The sequence below is a fragment of the Pelmatolapia mariae genome, linkage group LG17 (genome assembly GCF_036321145.2).
Source record: "Pelmatolapia mariae isolate MD_Pm_ZW linkage group LG17, Pm_UMD_F_2, whole genome shotgun sequence".
Taxonomy (NCBI): Eukaryota; Metazoa; Chordata; class Actinopteri; order Cichliformes; family Cichlidae; genus Pelmatolapia; species Pelmatolapia mariae.
This window is the reverse complement of record NC_086242.1, coordinates 10,623,988-10,646,641: the sequence shown is the minus strand read 5'-3', so window position 1 is coordinate 10,646,641 and position 22,654 is coordinate 10,623,988. Positions and strand designations below refer to the sequence as shown.

At 38.9% G+C, this 22,654-nt stretch overlaps 1 protein-coding gene across 13 annotated transcripts in view; it reads left to right on the top strand.

Annotated features, from left to right (window-relative positions):
• LOC134646592 (ELKS/Rab6-interacting/CAST family member 1-like) overlaps positions 1-22,654 on the top strand; it is a 159,453-nt gene that overhangs the window by 58,906 nt on the left and 77,893 nt on the right. For 8 of the 13 annotated variants that reach the window (XR_010096769.1, XR_010096768.1, XR_010096767.1 and 5 more), the window contains 5 exons: positions 960-1,100; positions 3,292-3,485; positions 8,720-8,731; positions 19,579-19,714; positions 22,306-22,437. Coding sequence is in view for 9 of the 13 variants with exons in the window: in XM_063500406.1 (XP_063356476.1) it covers positions 960-1,100; positions 3,292-3,485; positions 8,720-8,731; positions 19,579-19,714; positions 22,306-22,437 (615 nt within the window). In the remaining 4 variants the exon portion in view is untranslated. The remainder of the gene's footprint in view (positions 1-959; positions 1,101-3,291; positions 3,486-8,719; positions 8,732-19,578; positions 19,715-22,305; positions 22,438-22,654) is intronic. The other 5 variants (XR_010096770.1, XM_063500407.1, XM_063500411.1 and 2 more) reach the window with 1 other exon arrangement.

Here is a 22,654-nt window from a genome sequence, read left to right as displayed (position 1 = left end):
AAGAACAAAATACAAAAACATAAGAAAACTAAGAACACTCGGTCAAAATGACCCAGGACCATGACAGGCTGGCTAGCATAGAGGTACTGTATTCTTGATATGAAGACTTATATTGATCTTTTTCAACAAGAAATTGATTAGGTAAAGTTACCAAACTCAGGCTGTTCCTTTAAATGGGCAGTTTTCTACTTGTTACTGTAAAAAGTTCTTTGTACCCTGTCTGACTGTACTGTATTCCTTAAACTAATTTTAGTGATTGTGGGGTCATAAAACCTGTCACAGTCCTATAATATAATTTCAGAAATACATGGGAAACTCTCAGAGAAAACAAGCATTCCTCTCTCTGCTGCTAAACGCAGATGTGGGGTTTGTCTGACAACAGGAGTATATATGCGTACCTAAATATAATCAGAGCAAGGTTTCTTTGACCAAAGCCCAGTCAAACATGATGATCCGGAGTCTAGAGTTGGTATTGTCAGTCATGGGTAAAATTACACGTCTGACAGTCTCTCCTTCTGGTCTCATTGGTTTCTGTTTCACTGCGCCTACCAAAAGAGGAAATCCCAAGAAAAGAAAGAAAAAGAGAGACTTCACAGATGGACGGATTGAGCCCGAGAGTGCGAAAAGAGACAGGTCACAGGAAATGTAATGACAAACAAGGAACAGAGTACATGACCGAAGGGTTTAAGAAGGGCTTACAGATTATTATCACTTTAAATCTGTTTGTCTAATATCACATATTATGAATAGGAATTTCTTTCTGTAATATAATCAGAAGCACACAAATGTTTTTTCCCTACCTCATAATAATTATTTTTGCTAAATATAACATTACTGTTATAGGTTGAAAAAAAAAAAATTAAATGAATCCAGTGTTCTTTTCTAATGGGTGTAAAGAATAAGCTAAGTAAGTAATAACTATTAAGGAGCTGTCTCCAACGTTTTTTTCCTCCACCCAGACATCAGTGTTGGATCTCAAGGAGAAGGCTTCCTCTTTGGCCTCCTCGACTCTCAAGAAGGAAAACAGGCTGAAAAGTTTGGAAATAAATCTGGAGCAGAAGAAAGAGGAGTGCATCAAGCTGGAGAACCAACTAAAGAAGGTTAGCTGAAAAGGCTGTAAAGTAAATAGCAAATTATTCATAGAGCTATGAAAGCAAAAACGCTGATGCTTTCAAAGAGAGAGCGAGGGATTTTATGTCACCTGTTGTAGGCTGCATTTAGACAAATGCAGGTGGAATTTTCTTGGCTCATTCCTGACGACTACAAGATTATCTACTGCATGAAACTCAGAGGTGAAAAGCTGTTTAGAGTAGCTACAGTTAAAGCAGGAAAACAGCAGAAAACTAAACCTAACCTCTCATTTCTTTTTGCGCCTTCCTAGGAAGGCAGAGAGTGTGTACGTGCATGTGTGTGTGTGCATATCACATACGTATTCTCTCCCACACAGCAGCCCATAAAATGTTGCGTGTGTGACAGCTTGCTGACAGCCTTACAGTCACTTTCACAGACTGGTGAAGACAGCACACCATCACATGCCGAATGTGTATCCAGACCTGTGTGTGTTTCTGGATGCATGTGTGTTGGTATATGTGTGTGAGAGAAAAGGGGGAATGTGTGGTGTTTTACTCATCAGACTTGATTTCAGTCTCTTTCTTTTACTGTAACGCGGATGGAAAAATTCTGAATGTGACATTGTGTGCGTGATGTTTCTTTCTTCCTTTATTTGTCTTTCTCTGTCTCTGCTCCACCCAGATCTTCTCAAACATTTCCTCTCCACATAAAGACTTATGAAAACTGTTGTACACTTCCAAAACTAATAGGGTTTATGTATTGTAGGAGCAAGGCATTCGCACATACACACACACACATACTAAGTCCATCCCAAGAGCAACATTTACTTCTGGGAAATATACACAGCTGTTCTAACCTCTAAGCTGGTTATAACTTGTTGTATTTGTCTTTGTTTTTTTTCTTTCTTCTTCTCACATTTTCTGTGTCTTATGTTTAGATGAACAGAGCAGACGAAAGAAGAGAGCCACTAAAACTTAGATGCTTTTTAAATTTATTCACCTTTTCTCGTCGTTCATGCTAATATTTACCGGAAACTTAGCTTGTGGTTTTTTTTAATGTTATATGTGTGCCAATTTGCGAGTGTGTGAAACACATATGCCTAATACTTTCATTTATATTATATTCTCTTCATCATCCCTTTCTCCTTACCATGGGGAAACAGATATTTCAGAGCAGTTAGGGCAGAGGGTGGTTTAAAAATATCGTCTGACATGGGTGTAAAAATGATAGGAGATGTTTATTAGATGACATCTTTCTTAGATTTGGTGAATTTTGTCAAACATGTGGCATTCTTAAAAGTCATTACTTTAAATATTCACAGCTGAGACATTTAATTTGATACAAATATAAGCTTTTAGCATCGGAACCACACCTGTCTAGTCTTGAAAATCTTACAATTGAAAATCTAAAATCTATAAATGTTTATAAGAGGCCATCATAGATTTGTTAGAGACATGTGGACCAAAAAAAGAAAAAATACAGTAAGCTGACTGAGAAATTAAAGTCCCCCAAACAATCAGCTAAAACTAGAATGAAGCCACTGCAATACAAATGGTTAATGAAAATTTATATTACGCCACAAAACCTGTGTTGTTTGTCCCCTGGCATCCCAGACGCCTGTTGGAAATGTTCAGAAGAAAACAGTATTGTGTTTCACTGAGTATGAGACTGCTCAGAACTGAAGAAATACTGTTGTTCAGACTTTATCTGCTAAATTAAGGTGAAGGATGTGCACATACATCCAGCACAGGTTTTCACATTTCTCGCTAGTAATAAACAGAAAAATTTGCTTTTTATCCAAGTTTTTTGGAGTGGAAAACATGGGGAAAAAACTAGGAATATTTGGAAACAATTAGAGCCCTTTAAAAAATGTGTAACATGCTTTGTACATAATTTCTACGATACTGGGGTGTCTATTTCAACAGTTTGCTTTATATGCTACTGTAAATACAGTATCTAAAATCTGATATATACAAATTTTGTATCTTACCGCTAAAGCCTGATGTTTAGAGCTAAATGTCATTTTATTTAAGAGGAACACTTCCACTAAACATTTTCTAAAAGCATGCATCTTTTTAAAATCCATCCAGCTCATCCTCCACACATGTTGTTACTGGCACGTCCTCTTTTGGTTTGAGCTTATCGTTTCAATCGAGTGGTGGTCACCTCATTTTGAAAGCTAACACTTGGTTTATTTTTAATAATTAAATCCTGTTCCAGGCTCAGAGTGCAGCGGCAGAGTCTCAGGCCAACGCTGAACTCTCTGAGCGGATCTCCAGCCTTGAGCAGGAAGTGACCCGGTGCAAAGAGGAGGCTGGGAAGGCCCAATCTGAGGTGGAACGACTTCTCGAGATCCTCAGGGAGATGGAGAATGAAAAGAATGACAAGGAGAAAAAGATTCATGAACTAGAGAGGTAAGAAAGTATGATAAATATTGTAGATTAAACAATTATCGACACTGAGCAGTTTTCTTTTAATACTTGTGTATCTCTTTCCTTTAACCTAAATCAATGGACAAGTTGTGTTTATTGGTGAAATGATTGTTTATCTAAGGCTCAGTCACACAGGCCTAGAGATCGGTCCCGAGGGAAAAATTAGTATTCCTGGCTGTAAGGGGCTACTGGAGTTTGCTGGCAATGACTGTGAAATCAGTTGCTAAAGCCTCATTCATGCTGGTCTAAAGACCAGTTACAGTAGTTACCCCCTGATAACCACCACTCGCTAGAGAAAAGTATATTCCATGACAGGTTGCTGGTAGCCACTAGCATGAAATTGATCACAAAGAAGCAAACGGTGCTGCACTGAAAACCTCCCTATGAGTGTTTTAGTCTGTAGCAGGTTGCTGTGGTTGCCAGTAGTTTGCATGGAAAAAACTGTTGCAAGCAGATGTTCTCCAGGATTCTCCTTTCACTAAAGCTCGGAGAATAATGATGAGTGTTTGCAAAATCGGCGTCTTGGATGCAAACTACAGGTGACTAAAGCAGTGTTCTAGCAACCAAAGAGATTTTCGGTGGAATACCTTCTTTGCGACTGTGACAGCCACTCACTCACTCATCGATCAGGGAATACACATTTTTCCCTAGCAACCTATGGTTGTCAGGGTGTCACGGACCTGTTTCTAGGTTGTGTGAAAGACTGTGTCTCAGATTCCACTTTACCACCCATTATTTTTAGTTTCTGACTGAATCTGAAGCCGATTAGAGTCATTGGTGATCTTTCCTGTAAGGCGAGCTCATTAGTTGTCGCAGGCTCATTCCTCTCCCTCTTTTTCTTCCCATTTCCTCCTACCATTTTCTGCTTTATTTCTTGCACCCTAACTCATCTCTCCCATCCATTCCCCTTCTTATTCCCATGTTTATACACTAATATGTGTATATTCACATTGGTCTGCATTGGTGTGAGTGCGTTTATGTTTTTTTTTGTGTATGTTTGCGCTCATAACATCCCATAACATCCCATAACATCCCAGAAATCCTGCTGCCTCTCATCTGTGGCGTTCTCAGCAGTCGCGAAAACAGGCCCCTGCCCCGGCTGCCTCTCAGCAGCCAATGGGGGGGCTAGTATGGGACTACCTGGGCACGTGAGTGGCTGACAGCTCTGTCAGTCAGTTATTTGTCTGACCACTGCACGAAAGAAACTCACTTTGCTTGTCAGAAGAGCACTGTGATAATAACCCCCACCCATGTGGAAAAGGCTATGAAGCATTAGCCACAGGGCAAGAAGTTTGGATTTTAACATGCAAAACAAATTCATAAATCTGGATTGATTAGAGAAAAATATTGACTGACAGCATCTTACACATATACTTCATTCATCATAGGTTGTGTATAACACTGAAAAAGATCTTCTCTCGTCAGGTTTTCTTGTATTTGCCAGCCTTTTCCACATGGGACAGAGCTGAGTATGTTCACTAATAATCACCATCAAAGAGTTGCGGCATTGGATCACTACTTGCTGAGTTTCTCTGTTGTGGTGTCCTTGTACTGTTCTCTCTCCCACGTCCAGAAATTGGAGCTAGTTGTACTCTTACATATCTAGGCATGAGCACAAAGTCTTAGTCGCCTGTTACTGCAGTATGACAAGCCAAACAGCTCCCCAAAGTTTGTAAAATGAGGGCACAGTTTGGCACCGAAGTTGCTGTACAGCACCGAAACTCTTTGAGCCTCTGTTCCTGTCAATGATGCAACTCTTTCATTTAGTGGCTCTGTTTTCTCGCTTCACTTTTGCTTCACTTTCAGCAGAGGATGCTTGACTTGCAGAGTTTACCACAATCGCTTTCTTTTTCAGACTCTTTTTCAGATGTTTCTATCTACTTTTCCACCTTGCTGTGCAATTTTGGATTAACCTTTCTCTCAACCTTTCTTGCCTGTGTACACCATGTCTACCTCATTAGCTATTCTTATTCTGCCTTTCCTTTCTGCTTATATCTGATTATTTCTCTGCCTGTAGCTTCTGTCTGCATGCATGCCCCCCTAACTCTGTGTTTACCTGAATACCTGTTTGATGTTGTGCCTCTGTGTCTGTTTAGCCCCAGTACGTAAAGAAATTTGTTATGAGAACAGCTTAAGCAGAATCAGTGGCGTTTATTATGGACAGCAGTTCAATATTAGTGGTTTGAGTTTTTTTAAGGGTGTGTTTTGTGCATTTTTAGTTGTTCCTGTTGAATAATGGAGAATGCATTGCTCTTGTGAAATTAGAGTTGGAAATTAGAGTCATCTTCATTGGTTAAATGGGCCAGATGGTGTCTATAGCCCGCCTGTCTTCCTCTCTCTCTCTGTATGGCTTTTTATGCCTTTGATTTCTGAACTTTCTTATGGCGTCTGTCAGCGCCTACTCGCTTGCTGTCTCTTGAATCTTTTACTTCAGTTTCTTTCTTGGACACAATCTCCACCCATCCCAACTCTAGATTCGCCTCCTTTTCTCTGTCTGTCTGTGCGTTTAGCGATGTGACTGCGAGATTTATGGTTGTTAATGATTTCAGGGAGATTCACTGCGTCTCTGTTTGGCCAGTAGAAATACAGGACTATTAATAATTCAACACCGGGTAACTTCAAACATGTGTGTTTTAAGTGTGTCTGTGTGATGTTTAGTCTGCCAGTAGCCACAGATGCAGATTTACAGCAGTACTAAGTTTACAGACAACATTATAATGTAACTTTATAAGCAATTAAAATTGCAGATTGGTTTTATATGGAAAGATGTTTCATTATCCCAGTAGGGTACAATAAAATAAAAGCATCTTAAAAGTGATATTTAATATCTGGAGTTTGAAAGCTGCTCTTTTGTAAGTGGAAAAGTGTTACATTTAGACTTAGAAAAGTGTCCTTTAATACAAAATTTTAGATTAAGTAGAATTTTATGAGTAAATTTAACTTGCTCTTAAAGTAATTGCTGTGAAGTAAAGTGTTGTACAGCAGTCATATCAGAGCATATGCAGTTCTTTGTACATCTTATCATGTAGCAGATTAATTTAGCTGTTAGGGGTGTGATGAGGGAAACTATCCATGGCTAATTTCAGTGATTAAGCCACACGATCTCTTTGATAGGCTGGTGCAACAGGCTTTGAGGTACATTTTCTGTAGGTTGGAGTGCACTACTCCTTTACTGTGGCAGTGTTGTATACACAGCGTTTCCGCAAATTACTAGACATAGCTCAAAAAGGTATGTCAGGATATCCTTTTTATTACTTTTGTTTCGATTAAATATCATGTGGATTGCAGTGATAGTGGTAGCGGATTTGCCTCTTAAAACGTTAATCCTTAGATTTCATATAAAATAGTTCCACTTGTCATTTCTAAAGTTGATTTTTTTCTGTCTTGGGACAGAGCTGCTTATGCTACCCTGCTCTGACATCATAAAGTCAGATGGTGAATGCACCAACTGACTTGTTGCAGCGGTGCCATCCTATTATTGTACCACGCTCTAATTCAGCCAGCACTTTAGAATAACCAGTTCTTTTACAAATGTTTGCAAAAAGGAGACTGTATGGCTAGTTGCTTTGTTTTTTGCACCAGAATTGAAAGAATAACATTTTTGTCTTTATAGTCTACTTTTCGAAATTTGACTGGAGAAGTCGGATAACTGCCATGTTAAGGATTATTATGATGTTTCTGGTTATGGCTGCTTATATCTGATAGGACATAAATCATTGAAGTTGAAGGATAGGATTGACCATTTAGGTCAAGATACCAGTGAGCTGTTTTAACTTAGCTGCTGGTCTAAACAGATAGATGGTTAAAATTAGCTTGCAGTCCCTGCTTGAGATAGCAACCTTATATTCTGTAACAAGGCTTTTGTGAAACACAAGCGATGACCTTGTAACCTTATATGTACAAATGCTGATTTTATCCTCAAGCTGCCTAAGCCTGCTGTGAATTATACGACTTTGTCTGGAGCTAACAGGTATGTCAGAGGAGAATACATTTGCCACAGGCCAACTCTTAGCTTGGCACCGGGGTTAACCTTGGGCTACAAGTGAGCAGCGGGAGCATTACTAATGAAAAGATCAGATGTGGGTTAAACAAGGGTAAGAATCAAGCCTCTCTGTTTCCCCTGTAGTGTAAATCCAGCTGCAATGGCACCAGGTTATTTATTTCAGTAACAAGGACAGTAATTGGAGCAGACTGAGTGACTTCACACTGAGGGGAAATGGGGCTGAAAATCTGCCCTGATGGCCAAAATAAAGGATTTGGATGGAAGAGTGGAAAACGTAGAGAGGACAGAAAAAGGAAAGGGAAAGAAACGTGGTGGAAGAAGAAAAACAGCGAGAAAGAACAGAATAACGAGCGGAGACGTACAGAGAAGGAAAAGAACTGCTGCGTCGCAGGGAGAGGGAAACAGAAAACAGAACTCACGGAAAAGACAGAAATGGGAAAAGGATAAGAGAGAAATATGAGAAAACGGGAGGAGGTTTGGCGAGAAGTAGAATGTAGACCTGAGTAGTGAGAAATTAGAGAAGTTTATTGTTATATTCCTCAGTAATGGACAATTTGTCTCTGGCATGCTCAGTCAAAGTTCAGTTATGAGGAGTTATTGCATGGAAAACGTTTTGGGTATGCCAGTTTAGGAAATGAATTTTCTTTAAGATTTCATGTCTTAATGATTGCATGCTGGTTACCCTTTGCTTGAGACTTTGCAAATCCACAACCGGTGAACTGTTTAAGTGGCCCCAGTGGGAAGCAAAAGAAGTCATCCACAAAATCTGAACCATTGAAGAAATATTTCATAGAGAGCTTGCCCTCAGCTTCTGCTTTGATTGGCTAATTGCTCACTTTCCCTGGTTTGTCATTGTGCCCTTAAATGTTTGTAGGGGTCATTTGAGTTGAGCGGGCCTCTCATAGCCCTCAGTGTTGTACTGAAAGGAGAAAAGCCTGAGTCTAACCTGTTTTTATGAGACTGTCTGCCTGCCTAACTGTTTGCTTGGTCATGCCTGTCTTCTTGTCTTAGTGTCCGCCTGCTGTCTCTCTTTGGGTAATTATGTCTCTCGGTCTGTTCTTTTGTCTCTTATGTCTTTCCTGTGCTTTGAAGATTGATCAAGCTGGCTAACCTAGCTCTCAACTCCTGTTTCCCCTCTCACCTTTCCCTCTCCTTCTCTCTCTTTCCCTTTCTTTTAACTTTCCAATGGAACATTGTATCCCGCTCTACTCAGTCTTGCCTCAAGGTTAGTACAGCATGCCTATTTTTCTTCCTTCGTCATTCTCCCTGTATTTCTCTCATCTCTCTCCTTTATTGTCATACTGCGTGTCCTTGCATCAAGACACTTACTTCACTCTGTCATAAACTCTGATTTTAATAATTCTCATCATATCTGTCTGTCTTTGAAGGAGGCACCTTGACTTTCACTTCACTCTTGCTGTCACATTGGTGCCGCTTTGAAGAGGAAACATTGTTTCTTCCTTTCACTTTCCATTATAACACCCTGCCAGAGTCTTCACCACACTAGCAGTTAAACTTTGATACCAGAGCTTCATTTAATAACTTCAGATTTGAGGCTACCACAGCAAACGAGCAAAATGTATCTCCATAATTAACTTGGACAGCTGTGAACTTTTGCTCAGAGGTCTTTTTATCTCTGTTGGGTTTCTGTCTGTGTGGCTCTTCTAAAGAAATTACTCCACTTTTCACATGTTCTTGACACCACTACTGTTAAGCAGATAAGATGCCCTTTTTAAACAGAATTTTAAGTTGTTCATCTTGGATTTGATAAATGGTACTGGTCCATGATCCAATGTTTGGCTCTCAACATTGGCACGAGTGCAGCAATCTGACCATTAACTTGTGTAGGAGTGGAAGATGAAAGATAAAAATAGAGTGACCACTCTTACGTCTGTACAGCATTTGTTATTGGAACAAGTAGGCACTTGGCTTAGGCTGGAATAAAGACTAGAAACCAAAAGAATTGGCTGGATTTGTTCTGTTGAAATGAAAAATGTACTCCAGTCAATGAAGTCTAGTCAAAGAAAGACACATTATTTCACAAAAATTCAGTGTCTTATCCCAAAGATGCAAAGGTTAGCAGACACAATGTTTTGGTGAAAAATTATTTGATTTATGCCAACAAACATGATAATATTTTTAACCTAGTGGCTAAATGTATTTACAGAGCTACCTAAAATAAAACTAGACCTTTTGTGCTCATTTTTAATCTTTCTCAGTTTGATCAAAAGTTTCAGCATAACCCACCTGAAGAAATACTGATACATCATATTCATTGAGATTGGCATGTCTATATCACTGTTAGTGAAGTTTTTATGTATAATTCCTGTTGTGAAATTCTTAAAACTTGCCCCTAATAGGTATCACACATATAATGATAAGTAAAGAACTTAAACACTGAAACGTATAAATGTTTAACTGAAACTAAAGATTTTAAACCGTAAAAAGTAAATGGAAGTAAGCAAGTGAAACACCTTGACTCTTTTTTTTTAATCCATTCTGCTGGTGTGCTTGGGATCATTGTGCTTTTGCATGATCGAGTTTCAGCAAAGCTTTAAATAGATGTCTTCAAATTAGCCTCAAAACACTTTGGCATACAGAGGAGTTTATGACTGGACTGGACAATGACTGGACGGTGTCATGAAATGCTTACCCTCTTAATTCCTATGCACGCACTAAGGACGTACTTAGCTATTTACAGGAGAACAGAGGCCTTTGAAAACTTTCTTTTTTACGTGACTGTTCATGGGGATCGTTTAGCCAGCACTGGCATTAACTGGGTCAGAGAAATAGAGATTTCCACATTGGTGCTTTTTTCTGCAGAATTAAGCATAGACCATACAATAGTAGCTCTCCACAATGCCACAATGGAATTGTAAAGCGCTTTGGGTGCCTTGAAAAGCGCTATAAAAATGCAATCCATTATTTGCTACCCATACATGATAAGAATGGTAATTGGACCAATATTTATATTGTGCTTTCCTGCTGTTACTTCACCTGTTCGCACACACATGCTTCCATTCAGTGTTTTAATCTATTCACTTTTAGTATGTTTTTAACTGTTAAGAAAGCACTTCAATAGGATGCATTGTGAGCAGTTTCGGGAAACATCAGGTGAACTGGAGGAGCAGAGACTGAAGCACCTTTAAATGATAGAGAACCTGCTCTACCTTGAACGAGAATTAAGAGTTGTCTCTGTGTACAACTCTCAATTCTCGTTCAACACTGAAAAAAGAAGGAAGGCACAACCTTGTGGCACTATAACCGACTGAACTTTAACGAGGAGAATCATCAAAGAGACAGTCCTTTGAAAAAGCAAAACAATAAAAAAAAAAGTAATGCAAAAATTGGCCAATTAAAATCAACTGCTGAGGGATTTGACTGGCATATGCATCCAGTCCTACAAGCAATACTGGGGTTTGGCAGGTGACTGGCTTAAACAAATACATGGAAAATGACCCGGTCTAACACGCATCTTTTTGATTTTCCAAAACATTTAACTACAACATTAAACTTCTTGTTTAACTTTTAAATATTCCTGTCCCCACTCAAGACGTCATAATGTAATGAGATTCCAGCATGCAGAAACCAAAATCCTGAATTTGCCTTTTTTTTGTAAACCGACATATCAAAGTCATATTGAGATTTGTCCGACATAGGCATTGTGATCAACCACATAATAACCACTTCTTCCTTCTGTTTCCTGCATAAATCTGGTGGTCTGTTTTGTGTGCTCAGCTCTGCTTTTAAGGTCTCCCCAGTACCAGCACTTTCTTTGCTCTTTCTTTCTTTTTCAACTTCTAGAGCCACTGTTCCCCCTGCCGACTTGTCAGCTTTTTCATTGCTGTTATTTTGTTTTTTTGTGATCTAACTCTTGAGGGGGAGAAAAAAACAAAAGAAAAGACAGTACTGCCTTGGTGTCTGGTAGACGACAGAAGACATCTTTTCGTCTTCTGTCCTTTTTTGTGCTTTTTTGTTTTGTTTTTTTCCACATATTGCCTTTTAAATTTTTTTTTCACGGGTTGTTTTCATGTGGAGCTAAGGAACTCCTCATCCACTGCCAAATGTCTGACATCAAGGTTTGTGGAGCTTAAAAAGGAATTTCTTTGGTATGTGTGTTTGTGTGTGTATCTGTTTGAGGTCCTGAGCATTGAGGTGGTGCAGGGATTTGTCAGCTAATGGCTGACAACGCGCAGACACACACACGCACACTATCACAGACCACGCACATTTTCTTCTTTTGTTGCTGTTGTTGTTTTCTCTTTCACACACTTGCACATACACATGCACACACAAGTAGGAATTTGCCTGCTAATAGGTGACAGCGATACCGTAGGGATTGCTGCTGAGAGTTATCTAATTAAAAACCCTGCAGTCACATTGAAGCCCAATCTGTAAGAAAATCTGTGAATTAAACAAAAAAGAATTCACAGATCTGATTTTTAACTACCACTTAAATAAACCGAAATGGTCTAAGTGACTAAAAAATGTTTATTGGGGAGGGGTACGGTTCAGTAGCACATTTTGTTGCAAGTTTAGCCTTTTAGGGGCAGCTGATCTTTAAAAAAACCCTTTCTTCCAAAATCCCCCATCTTAAAATTGATATTCTGATTAAAATAGTAAAGAAGAAAGAAGACCAAAGAATAGCTAAAACTGCCAAAAAGACAAAAAAACAGTATAATGCAATGGTGTCTACATGTCTCTCCACAGAACAGAGCAAACTGTGAAATCCTAGTAGAGAAGTAGGAGAACCCAGTGTGCAACTGTAAATACATCCTAGTGTCTAGTTTAAGAAATACAAGTACTTGATCACCAACACATTACACCTTACCAGGAGCTGCTCAGTTATGGAAGTCCATGCCATGAAGTTCCCAGGGTGCAGTTTTCGTGCTGATGTTAATCCCCGAGGTGGTTTATTGTGTCAGCAGACCACTGGCAACTTTTACACATGGTGCGCCTCACCAACCCTGCTCTGTAACTTTACGTGGTCTGCCACTTTGTGGCTGAGTTACTAAATGCTTCCACTTTGCAATAATACCGCTTACGGTTCAAACAGTTGGAATATCTAGGAGGAAAGAAATTTTCCAGTCAGAATTTCCCATTCACTCATTCCGTCAGAAATGTTTGTAAAGGCAGACTGCTGTGGCCCGATATCTTTGTCCTATAGTGTAGCTCCTCAGGTGGATGTGAGGATAGTACCTGTCATTATAAGGTACTCATAAGATAAAGATTGTTCTACGTCATTCACAAACTATCACAAACTATAGTATGAAATCTTGCATTTTGGCTTTTTCTAAATGGAGGCACCATCACTCAACCCAAACCAAATGCTTCTTTAATCAACACAAAGGCTTTCGGCTGTGTTTTTCAGCTGGATCAATGAGCTTTTTCAATCACTTAGCTTATCAACACAACGTTTAACAACAGAACAAACTTAGCTAAAAATTGCCGCTTTCATTGATGTTCCCCTTGTAATCAATCAATATTTATGAATAATTCAATTAATTGTTTATTGTCATTTAAATTTTGTTTAAGAACTTGTTTGTTTAAGAATCATAAGCCTATAGTACAGTTAACAGTAGATACTCAGGTAGCACTTTATAATAATGTCATACTTTTAAGCAATAGTAACGTAAAATATTGTCAACTATTTTATTCATCATTTATATATCATTACTCCTCCTTAGTATGCCATTTATAAATACAGATGTTTATCCATCCATCCATTACACCGTGTACAGCTAACACTGCTACCACATCACAGCTAATAGTAATTATAATTGTAGTCATAGTAAAATATCTGTATTTATAAACGGCATACTAAGGAGGCGTAATGTGACATAAATGATGAATTTGTCATTAGTGTGACATTATCATAAAGTGCTACCGATACTCATTGTAATGTATGTTTTTCCTCATACTGTGCTTTGTAAGGTTGTTTTAGAAAAGGAATTCAACTCTGTTTCCCTTCCCTGTGTGGTTATGTTTTATGCACTGAGTTAAAAGCACCGTTAAGATACAGAGCTAAATGTGAGTCGACTCATCTATAATAAAATCTCAGTTTGGATCAGTTAAGTTCATCAAAAGATGAATATGAGACTTAGAAACAGAGCGTCAGCATTTAATTCCGGGACCTCACGGTTCTCCATGTTAAACAAAGACACTGCCAAGATCAACTCTGGCTCTCTGTCACATGCTTACACTGTTACTATTACCAAAACACTTTGGTTTAGATATACCCTTTAAATATGATTTATCTTCATAAGGACAGATGCGATTTCTTTCTGTTTGTATCACAGTGTTTTTACAGTTAGTTTCCAGTAACTCACACTGTGAAGGTTTGTAGACACATGCACACGGGTCTTAGCTGCCTTTACTCCTTATTTACTTCACAAATTTACTTACCCTCTACCTGAGGGATTTTCTAGAGTTGTTTCTCAAGTCATAAAATAACTACCTCCTTCTTTATTCCTCCAAAATGTTTTTCTACCACATCGACAGCAGGAAAGACTCAACTATTATGTTTTTGCTGTTTTTTTTTCTTTTCTGTATTTTATAGTTTTTATGGGCTCAGTGAAGCAGACCAATGTTTCCTGTATTTTCAAAGGAAATACTGAATTCCAAATACTTAAAAGGAAATCCTTGATGTTAATGTTGGGCGAACTATGTGCAGTAAACATACATGAGGCCCGCGAGCATTTCTGATCAAATATTTATACAGGACTCCAAATGTAATATTAATACTACCTTAATGTGGGTCCCTGAATATCAGCAACATGCTAATGAGGGAGGTTGAAAAGTTTTTCTTTTTTTTAAGGGTTTGAGGTTTACTGAAGTTTGTGAGATTGTCTGTGTGCATGTGTGTTTTCCTTTTTCCTGCTAATTATCACCAATATTCAGTATATGATTTTTGTACAACTCTAAGTTTTAATGAAGGCTTGAATGCGTTGTACATTTGTGTTTATATGATTAGATGTGTGTGTGTGTGTGTGTGTGTGTATGGTCAGTGCTTGGGGATATTTTGGGTGGGGGTTGGAAGAATTAGGGAAGTTCAAAATCCTGTCAACAAGTATATCAGTGTGTGTGTATGAATGTTAACACATAATATCTATTTACCTTGTGTGTCATCGTGTTTGTTTACGTGCATTTATGTGGGAATGTTGGAAAATGGGTGCTTGTTGTTGTGTTACGCGATGCTGCGCTCACAACTCTGTATGTACACAACTGCTTGTGGGTGCTTCAAATATTTGTGTGTGGTCCGAGCCGGAGATTTGATCTAATACAAAGCAGGTTGTGTTTGGAACACGACCCCGTGTATAACTGCGTATGTGCGTATTTTGTGTGTGTGCGGACGTGGTTTCACTGCACATTTGTATGTCGTGTTTACAGCGCTGTGGGTAGTGAGCTCTCCTGTGATTCCGCCTCCTCCTCCTTCAGCGGTTTGCAGCAGTTGTTGAAAATGATTTCAGAGGGAGGGAAAAGGAAGTATTTTACATATTAAAACAACTTGGAATGGCACTGAGCCTCCGCTGAGCCGAGGCAGAAAGTTCACCGAGCAACGAGTGAAGTGCTCTGCTTTTTACTTAAACGTGTAAAATGCAAACTACAGTTTTTTAAACAGTGCATTCATATTACCCCCGGTTTGTTATTCAATACAGAGAGAGGAGAAATATAAAGAAAGAAATGAACTGACACATTTTTGTTAGATATATATACACTGGCCACTTCATTAGACACATTGTTTGAACTGCCTTTTGCTGTCCTTGATTTTTCATGGCATACATTCAATAAGCTCCTGACAACATTCCCCAGAGATTTTGTTTTATACTAACGTGACAGCATCACACAGTTGCTGCACATTTGTCAGCAGCACATACATAATGGTAATCTCCCAATCCACCATATCCTAAAGGTCTTCTGTTGGATTGAGATCTGATGACCGTGGAAGCAATTTGATTCTATCAACTCTATTCCCTATTATGGTGCCTTTACCTTTAACTAACCTACCAGATAAAAGATCTACTGTACTGTGTCTGGTTTTTGTTTGTTTGTTTTGTTTTAATGAACTACAGATTATTCAGTCAAGATTGACAGTAACTATTAGTTGCAGGCATAACTTCTAACTTATTTTGTTACCTTGTCTTGTCTGATAAAGAAGTTTTCAGCTGTTCTCTTATTCACAAAGGGGTCACCACAGCAGGTAGCTCCACATGGTTGATTTGGCAGATTTGTATGCTCCTGACACAACCCCAAAGACATTTGATCTTTATAAATTACATCTAAAACCATTTAGAGGGACTATAACATACAGGTGCAGCATACTTGTGAGGATGAATTTCATATTAAGTATGATTTATATTCACATGATAATCATTATAGCATAAAAGCTTGTTTTGGCTCCTTCAAGGAGTTTGGAAAGAAAGGAAAGCACTAGATATGGAAATGACAAAAGAGGGAGATTCAAGAGCTAGGGAGAGGAAGAGAATATAGAAATGGTCTATGGTCTGATGAAAGCATTTTATCCAAAGGAAAAAGTTATGTTGCATTTGGAAAGGAACCCCGAAAGGAAAGAGAAGCGGTACATTTGTCCTCCAACATTGGCTCAGTGCAAATAAATAATTGCTTTGCATGCATGTAATTATAATGCGACATGCAAAATATTGGCATGCAAGTGGGAGGAAATGGATTTTGCAAGCAAGAAAATTTCAATGAGAGAGGAGAAGAGGAGGAGGATGATGAAGTTGGTACGGTTTGATGCGAATGTGTGATAGTTACAAATGCAAATGACCTACATGCTAAAAAGCAAGCAAAGCAAGTGTTTAGCATTAGAAAAAGTGAAAAGACAGGGGACCGAGTGTTGAGTCATTAGGAAACACCGAAAAATAAAAGTCTATTTCCACATGCACGTACTCTCACATATGTACAGTAAATGCAGCATGAAGGTCAGAAACCTCAGAAAGCTTCCTGGAAATCCTCCAATAGGAACATTCCTGACTGTTTATGACCTGTTACACACACATGGGCGTATAGCACAAAAACATCATTCCCAAACATATTCATACAACTTTATCTCCCAATCATGGTGCAAAGTTAAAGGAAAAACATAGATAATGCATGCTTACAACATCTGCCTTCTGTTTAATATTTGAACCCCAAAAAGCACATGAGGCACACATGTATGCTTTTTAACATACACGCACATCTTAGCACACTAATGGTTATTCAGTGAGTGCTAAACAGCCAGGTGCAGCAGCATAATGTTGGCTCTATCATTAGATTTAGTCTTTTTTATTACAACTTTACAAATTTCTCTGGACAGTTTGGAATCAGGCCTCCTGGACCTTTTAGCAAACACATAGAGGATTTTATAATACCTTCTACTGCCAATAACATTTCTCAGCCTTTCTGGCAATGATATTTGATGGATTACTCTCATTATTTTTAGCTAGTTTAAATTAGAATAGCAGGTAGTTTGTAGCTTAAAGAGACATGAAAGATGAGAACGATGAAGGAAAGGTTGCAATTGAATGCAGACTATAATGTGTGTACTACTCTATATGTAAACAAATAAACCTAAACTCATTAATTCAGACAGATGTTTCTAACTAAAGTAAACTGTGGGATCGCAGCAGTGCAGATGTGCAGAGTTAAGCTTGGAGATTTGTAGTGCACAGACTAAGGTCAAAGGTCATGTGAACCTGTTTACACCTTAGGAAACAAAGTATGCAGTTTACGGCTGGTAAAAAGGATTTACAATGAGAGCAAACGCTCTGGATTCCCCTCACTGGAGGTCTTTTTTACTGGCAGCTGCAGCCACAGATATGAAGATTTATCTACAAGCCTGTAGAAACTTAGAACAGGAACACACACATATGCATAAACATTTGTACAGTGAAGGCACGCCTACTGTGCAAAATGTAAACATAAAAAAGAGTCAAGGACATATATAGTATGAGAACAATGACTTTTATTGAGTTTGATCGCCTTCTTTTGTGCTGGTCAGCGCTTTAATTTTGTCTTTGTTGGACGTGTGCTGGTTTCATGGAAATGTCAGTGTGTATGCGCTGGCAAATCTATGCTTACACATTCACCCTTCGTGTTTGACTTATCTTTCATCTATGTCATGATTCAGTAGACCTTGTTAAACCTTACTGGCATTAGCTTGAGTTACTCCACATCTGTGTATGTCTGCAGCATGAAAGGTATGAAAGGTCCAGATCAAGTCAAGCTGGTGTGATAGCCGATAGTTCTGTGACACAGTCACAAAGGCTTGCAGAAAGCTTAAACAGGGATTAAACTCTTCGAACCATTCTTCTCCCAGGAGGAATTACTCTCTGCTGTTTCTCCGTCTTTCACTATCGCACTCTGTCTCCTTTCATTTCCCAGATGATGATTTAGACTCTGCTTCCCGACACACAGTAATCCCTCTGTGAAAAGACCCCCGTGCTTCCCACCGTGCAGAAATCAAAAATGTCATCTTGTCATTGATTCATAGCTTTTCATTGAATTTCTTTACTGATCTGTACATTATAGAAACCCAAGGGAATTTTATTACTACATCGTACTGCAAAGAATCGCACAGTCTTACTGTATCACCCAGACTTCTTGCCTTTAACTGTAAACACCGGCATATTCAGGCTGTCTGTATACATGTGTGTATGATCTGGCTGAGAGAGAGTTTTTAAGATCTGTTAAAGTACAAAGCTAGAATTTCTTACTTTTACCTATTTGTGCCTGTTTTGAAATTACATAATTCTAAACAGCAATTTCTCAGTGTGATGCCATGAAGCTTTTCTAATTTGGGCTTTGGGTTTATAAGGACGTATGGTCAGTAATGCTGTCTTTTTCAGCAAAGTAAATTTGAGGTAGTCTTTATTTTAGGGGAATTATTACAAAAGCCCTTCAGTAGAGGTTCAGGCTGGTCTTGAACTTGTGGATATTCAACTTACATTATCAGGATCTTAGAGACAGGTAAAGAAGTTCTTATGATTTTCTACAGCCAAGCCACATTTCTGGCTCCTTGAATTTTTTGTAATATCACTTAGATTTTACATTTTATTTGGACACGCTCTGGAAACTAACAAAGCAAGCTAACAGAACTACAGTTACACACTTGCATAAGGTTAGCTAGCTGCTATCACTAACTTTGATATGGGTGAGCACTCACTGTAGTGATCAACTGAAGCTAAGGTGGCAATAATCCTCTCTGCCTTAAGTCTTGTGACTCCCGTGTTCAGACATGTTTTTCTTAACCATGGAAATAATTCTGTCATCTCCCTCCATGGAGGAGGTTATTTGTTTTGGCAGTGTTTGCGTGCGTGTCATTTTGTCTAAAAATACGATAGCTTGCAAAGTTTTGAATGAATTCTGAGAGGACTGCTCTCACTTTAAAATTTCATCTGCCTTTCTTTGAAATTGACCCCACAATGTCAATCTTTAAAGAAAGAGAGAGAAATGGCTGCCTACTGTAGTCAGTTAGAGAACTGTTGTTGTATAATATGATATAATAAGCTCAAGTTATTAATTACAAATAGATACTTATTATTCATTATCTATTTCTACATAATATTCATGTAATCAAAATAAACTTGTGTCATGCAGCCCTCTGCTGGTTGTTACTACACTGCAAACATCTTAAAGGACATTTAAAAAGAATAAAGAAAACAAAGTGATATACAAATATACAAAATACAATACTACTCACTTAAAAGTAAATATGGAGTTTTGCGCTCTTGAAGAGCTTCTTGCTGATTTGTCATGAAATACCAAGAACAGGCCTCACCTGACCATGAAAAGCTTGTCAGTCATTTGTCCAATTATTTTAGAGCCTCTGAAAATGGGGCACTATGGATAAAAATGCCTCTAATTTCTAAAAATTTAATGCAGAACTTTTATAAAACCCCTTCAATTAAAGCTGAAATTCTGCACTTTAGTCACATATTGATTGTTTAATTTAAAATCAACTGTGGTATTGTACAGAGCCCAAATTACAAATCTCATTTCTATTTTTAGCCTATTTTTTTTTAGAGTGGTGACTGTGGGTTTATTTTATATTTTTCTGTGTCTATACAGACAGATGAAGGACCAATCAAAGAAGGTGGCCAACCTGAAGCACAAGGAGCAGCTGGAAAAGAGCAGGAATGCCCAGCTGATGGAAGAGGCCAAGAAGAGAGAGGACAATCTGAACGAAAGCTCGCTGCAGATAAAGGTATGCAGGGGGAGGATGAGGAAGCAGGAAGGAGGAGAAAGAGAGCTGTAGAAAGTTGGAGGGGTGAAATGAGAGGGTGAAAAAGTTTTTCCCCTTCTCGGTGTCCTTTGAATATTTTGTGCTATAACAACACTGTATCATCATAATGTGACAAGGAGCAGCCTAAGGCAATGTCAAACTTTTTCTCACACACACACACACATGATGCAGCGCTCAGTCGGGGAGTGTGTGAGAGGGATAACTGAAGAGGATAATTGACAGGGAGAGCAGATAGAAGATGGAGAGAGAAGAGGTGAGGAGATAACAAATGGTGGGAAGAGGGGAAAAAGTTTGATAAAATAGGTGGAGAGGTGATTAGAGGAGGAAGAAGAGAGCTGCCAAATGAGTGCTGTGGGGTTTTAAAATGGTTCCCGGGATCTGGAAGCTACCCCCCCACCCCCCAACTGTGCTGGGCGTGTCAGATGAACATATGTGGGGTGATTACTCTAACTTTGGTTTTCTTCATATATCTGCAGAATGTAATTTTTCTTTCAATTTACTTTTCTCTCTTTATAATTTCATCCTTTCTTCCTACCATTCCCACACTTCCTCTTTTCCCTTTCCCCCCCCTCCTGTCCATCTTCCTCCTCCTCCTCCTCTTCCAGTAATTGTTTACCTCAGTGGCCTCTCTGATTATAGGCAGATGAAAATACTCAATGCATATGCGTATGCACCCTCTAGCTATGATTGATCTTTGGTTAAAGGAGTTCAAAAGTTGTCATTCATGTGTATGCGTGTGGTTAGGAGATGAGCTGATGGTTATGTGAGTCATTCAGACATATGAGACCGCAGTGGTTACAACCATAACTGGTGTGTGTCAGTGCTAAGTCATTATGCACAGCTCAAACAGCACTGCAGACTGTAAATGGAATCTGAGAGTAATTCAGACAATAAATTTCATTTAATACAAATAAGAAGTTTTGAATTAAAGTCCATCTTAGTCTGCATAGTTAGACACCAAGTAATGTTGGAACAGTGACGACTGAGATTTTCAGCACATGTGTTGGAGATGTTCTGGAGGTTTGTTCATGGCCACCGCAGTGTCCCCTCCCTCTCACCCCGTTCCCAGTAGTTATTCATTCAGCTCTAATTTAACCAGCAAAGTCAGTTGGCTGGCAAGAAGAAAAATAAATCTTATTTTTGGGGAATTGGTGGGAAGTTCATGTAGTCATTTTATTAGAAACAGCTTCATATGTGATCACAATCGTCTGAGGGAGATGGAAATCAGACTTTCTTGTTTCTGAGTCTTTTGTTCTGGTTCTGCAAACATGAATGGGAGGGGGTGTCCAGGGTGTTTTAATCTAGGGGCATGCTAAGCAGCTGCTTTTACAGAAAATTCAGAGCACATTGTAATTATATGATGGATGTCAAACAAAACCAGATGAGTTAGCCATGTCATTTACTCACACATACAAAATTACTAAAAGACATTTGTAGGTACGTTGTGATGCGAAGAAACTTCTGAGTTAAGAAAAGTTATGATGTATATTAATCGACCACCTGCCTAAAAGTGTGGTGCCCATGCAGCTCTGACCCACTGGAGAATGGATCTCTGGTGCTGTGTGGCACCGGGGCATTGGGAGCACAACCTTTGGGTCCTGCTTATTGTGGGGTCGGACCTCCACAGGTTGTGCTTGTTCCAATTATCCTAGGCCACATGAGCACTTCAGAGGCTTTTTTAAACCTCGCTCAAGCAATTTCTGAGCAGTTTTTGCATCATCTTTAGCCTCAGCCTCGTCCCATGGGGACATGACATTTTGACTTTTCTTGCACATCATTTAGTACGTAACAACTGCATGTTCAAAGATGAAGCTTAGCTTTTATACTCATTAGATCCAACTACTCCAAAATAGCTTGGAGAAATTAAAAACACAATCACACAGGCATCTTTGTGAGCCACAAAGATTGCTCTAAACACTCCATTTAATTCCTTTTTAATATGATTCAGTTGTTACTCCTGGCTCTGTGTGAAAGTGAGACTTTTATATGGTCATCTCGAGGCACAGTCAGAGCACTGATGCCTCATCTGCCTGCCACTCAAATCTTGTGTTAGTGAGAAACAGCCGGTCAGAAGGAAAATTAGCTTAAGGGACAATGAAGTAGAAACAGCTTGATTTAGGCATAGGATGGCTAAAGGGTTGCACTAATTCCCAATATAAGACAAATACGATGTATTGTGAACTAATAATAATAACAAATGTAGCCCATAGATATGTGAAAATTGTGAAAATCTTAATTTTAAAGCACATATATCTGGTTTTATATATGTCCATCACTCACACATAGAATAGATTTCTATATATATATATATATATTCTGCATTTAACATTAAGGGTCCCCAGATGATGAATCCCACTAAGTTTAGTGACTTTATTCTCTATTCCCATCATAGCTACATTTGCAGTTTTGACTGAAAAGTTGCTGTAACTTTTTAATGGATTTGCACAAATTTGGTTCAGACGTTCACGCCTGAGACAAGATTATTTATTCTAACTTTTGGGATCCCTTTTTCATCTACTAATACTCTTTTCTTCCATACGTTTGCTTTGTAGGACTCTCTCCGTCAGAAGGAGGAGCGCATTGAGGAGCTGGAGGAAGCGCTGAGAGAAAGCGTTCAGATCACAGCCGAGAGGGAGGTGGTGCTCGCCCAGGAGGAGCAGGCACGCACACAGGCCGAGAAGCAAGTACGGTCTCTCTCAGTTGCTCACACACGCACGCACGCATGAAACTGCATGTATAAGGACCCAAACCTTTCCTTAAACTCAACCCCTATCAGTTATTTTCTCAAACAGACACAAATGTCCTCACTTCTGAGGATTTTCCTCATTCATTCCTTCACTTTGTGGCACATTTGGACATATGATGAAAAAACATATGGGCAAACATATTTAAAGCTACATA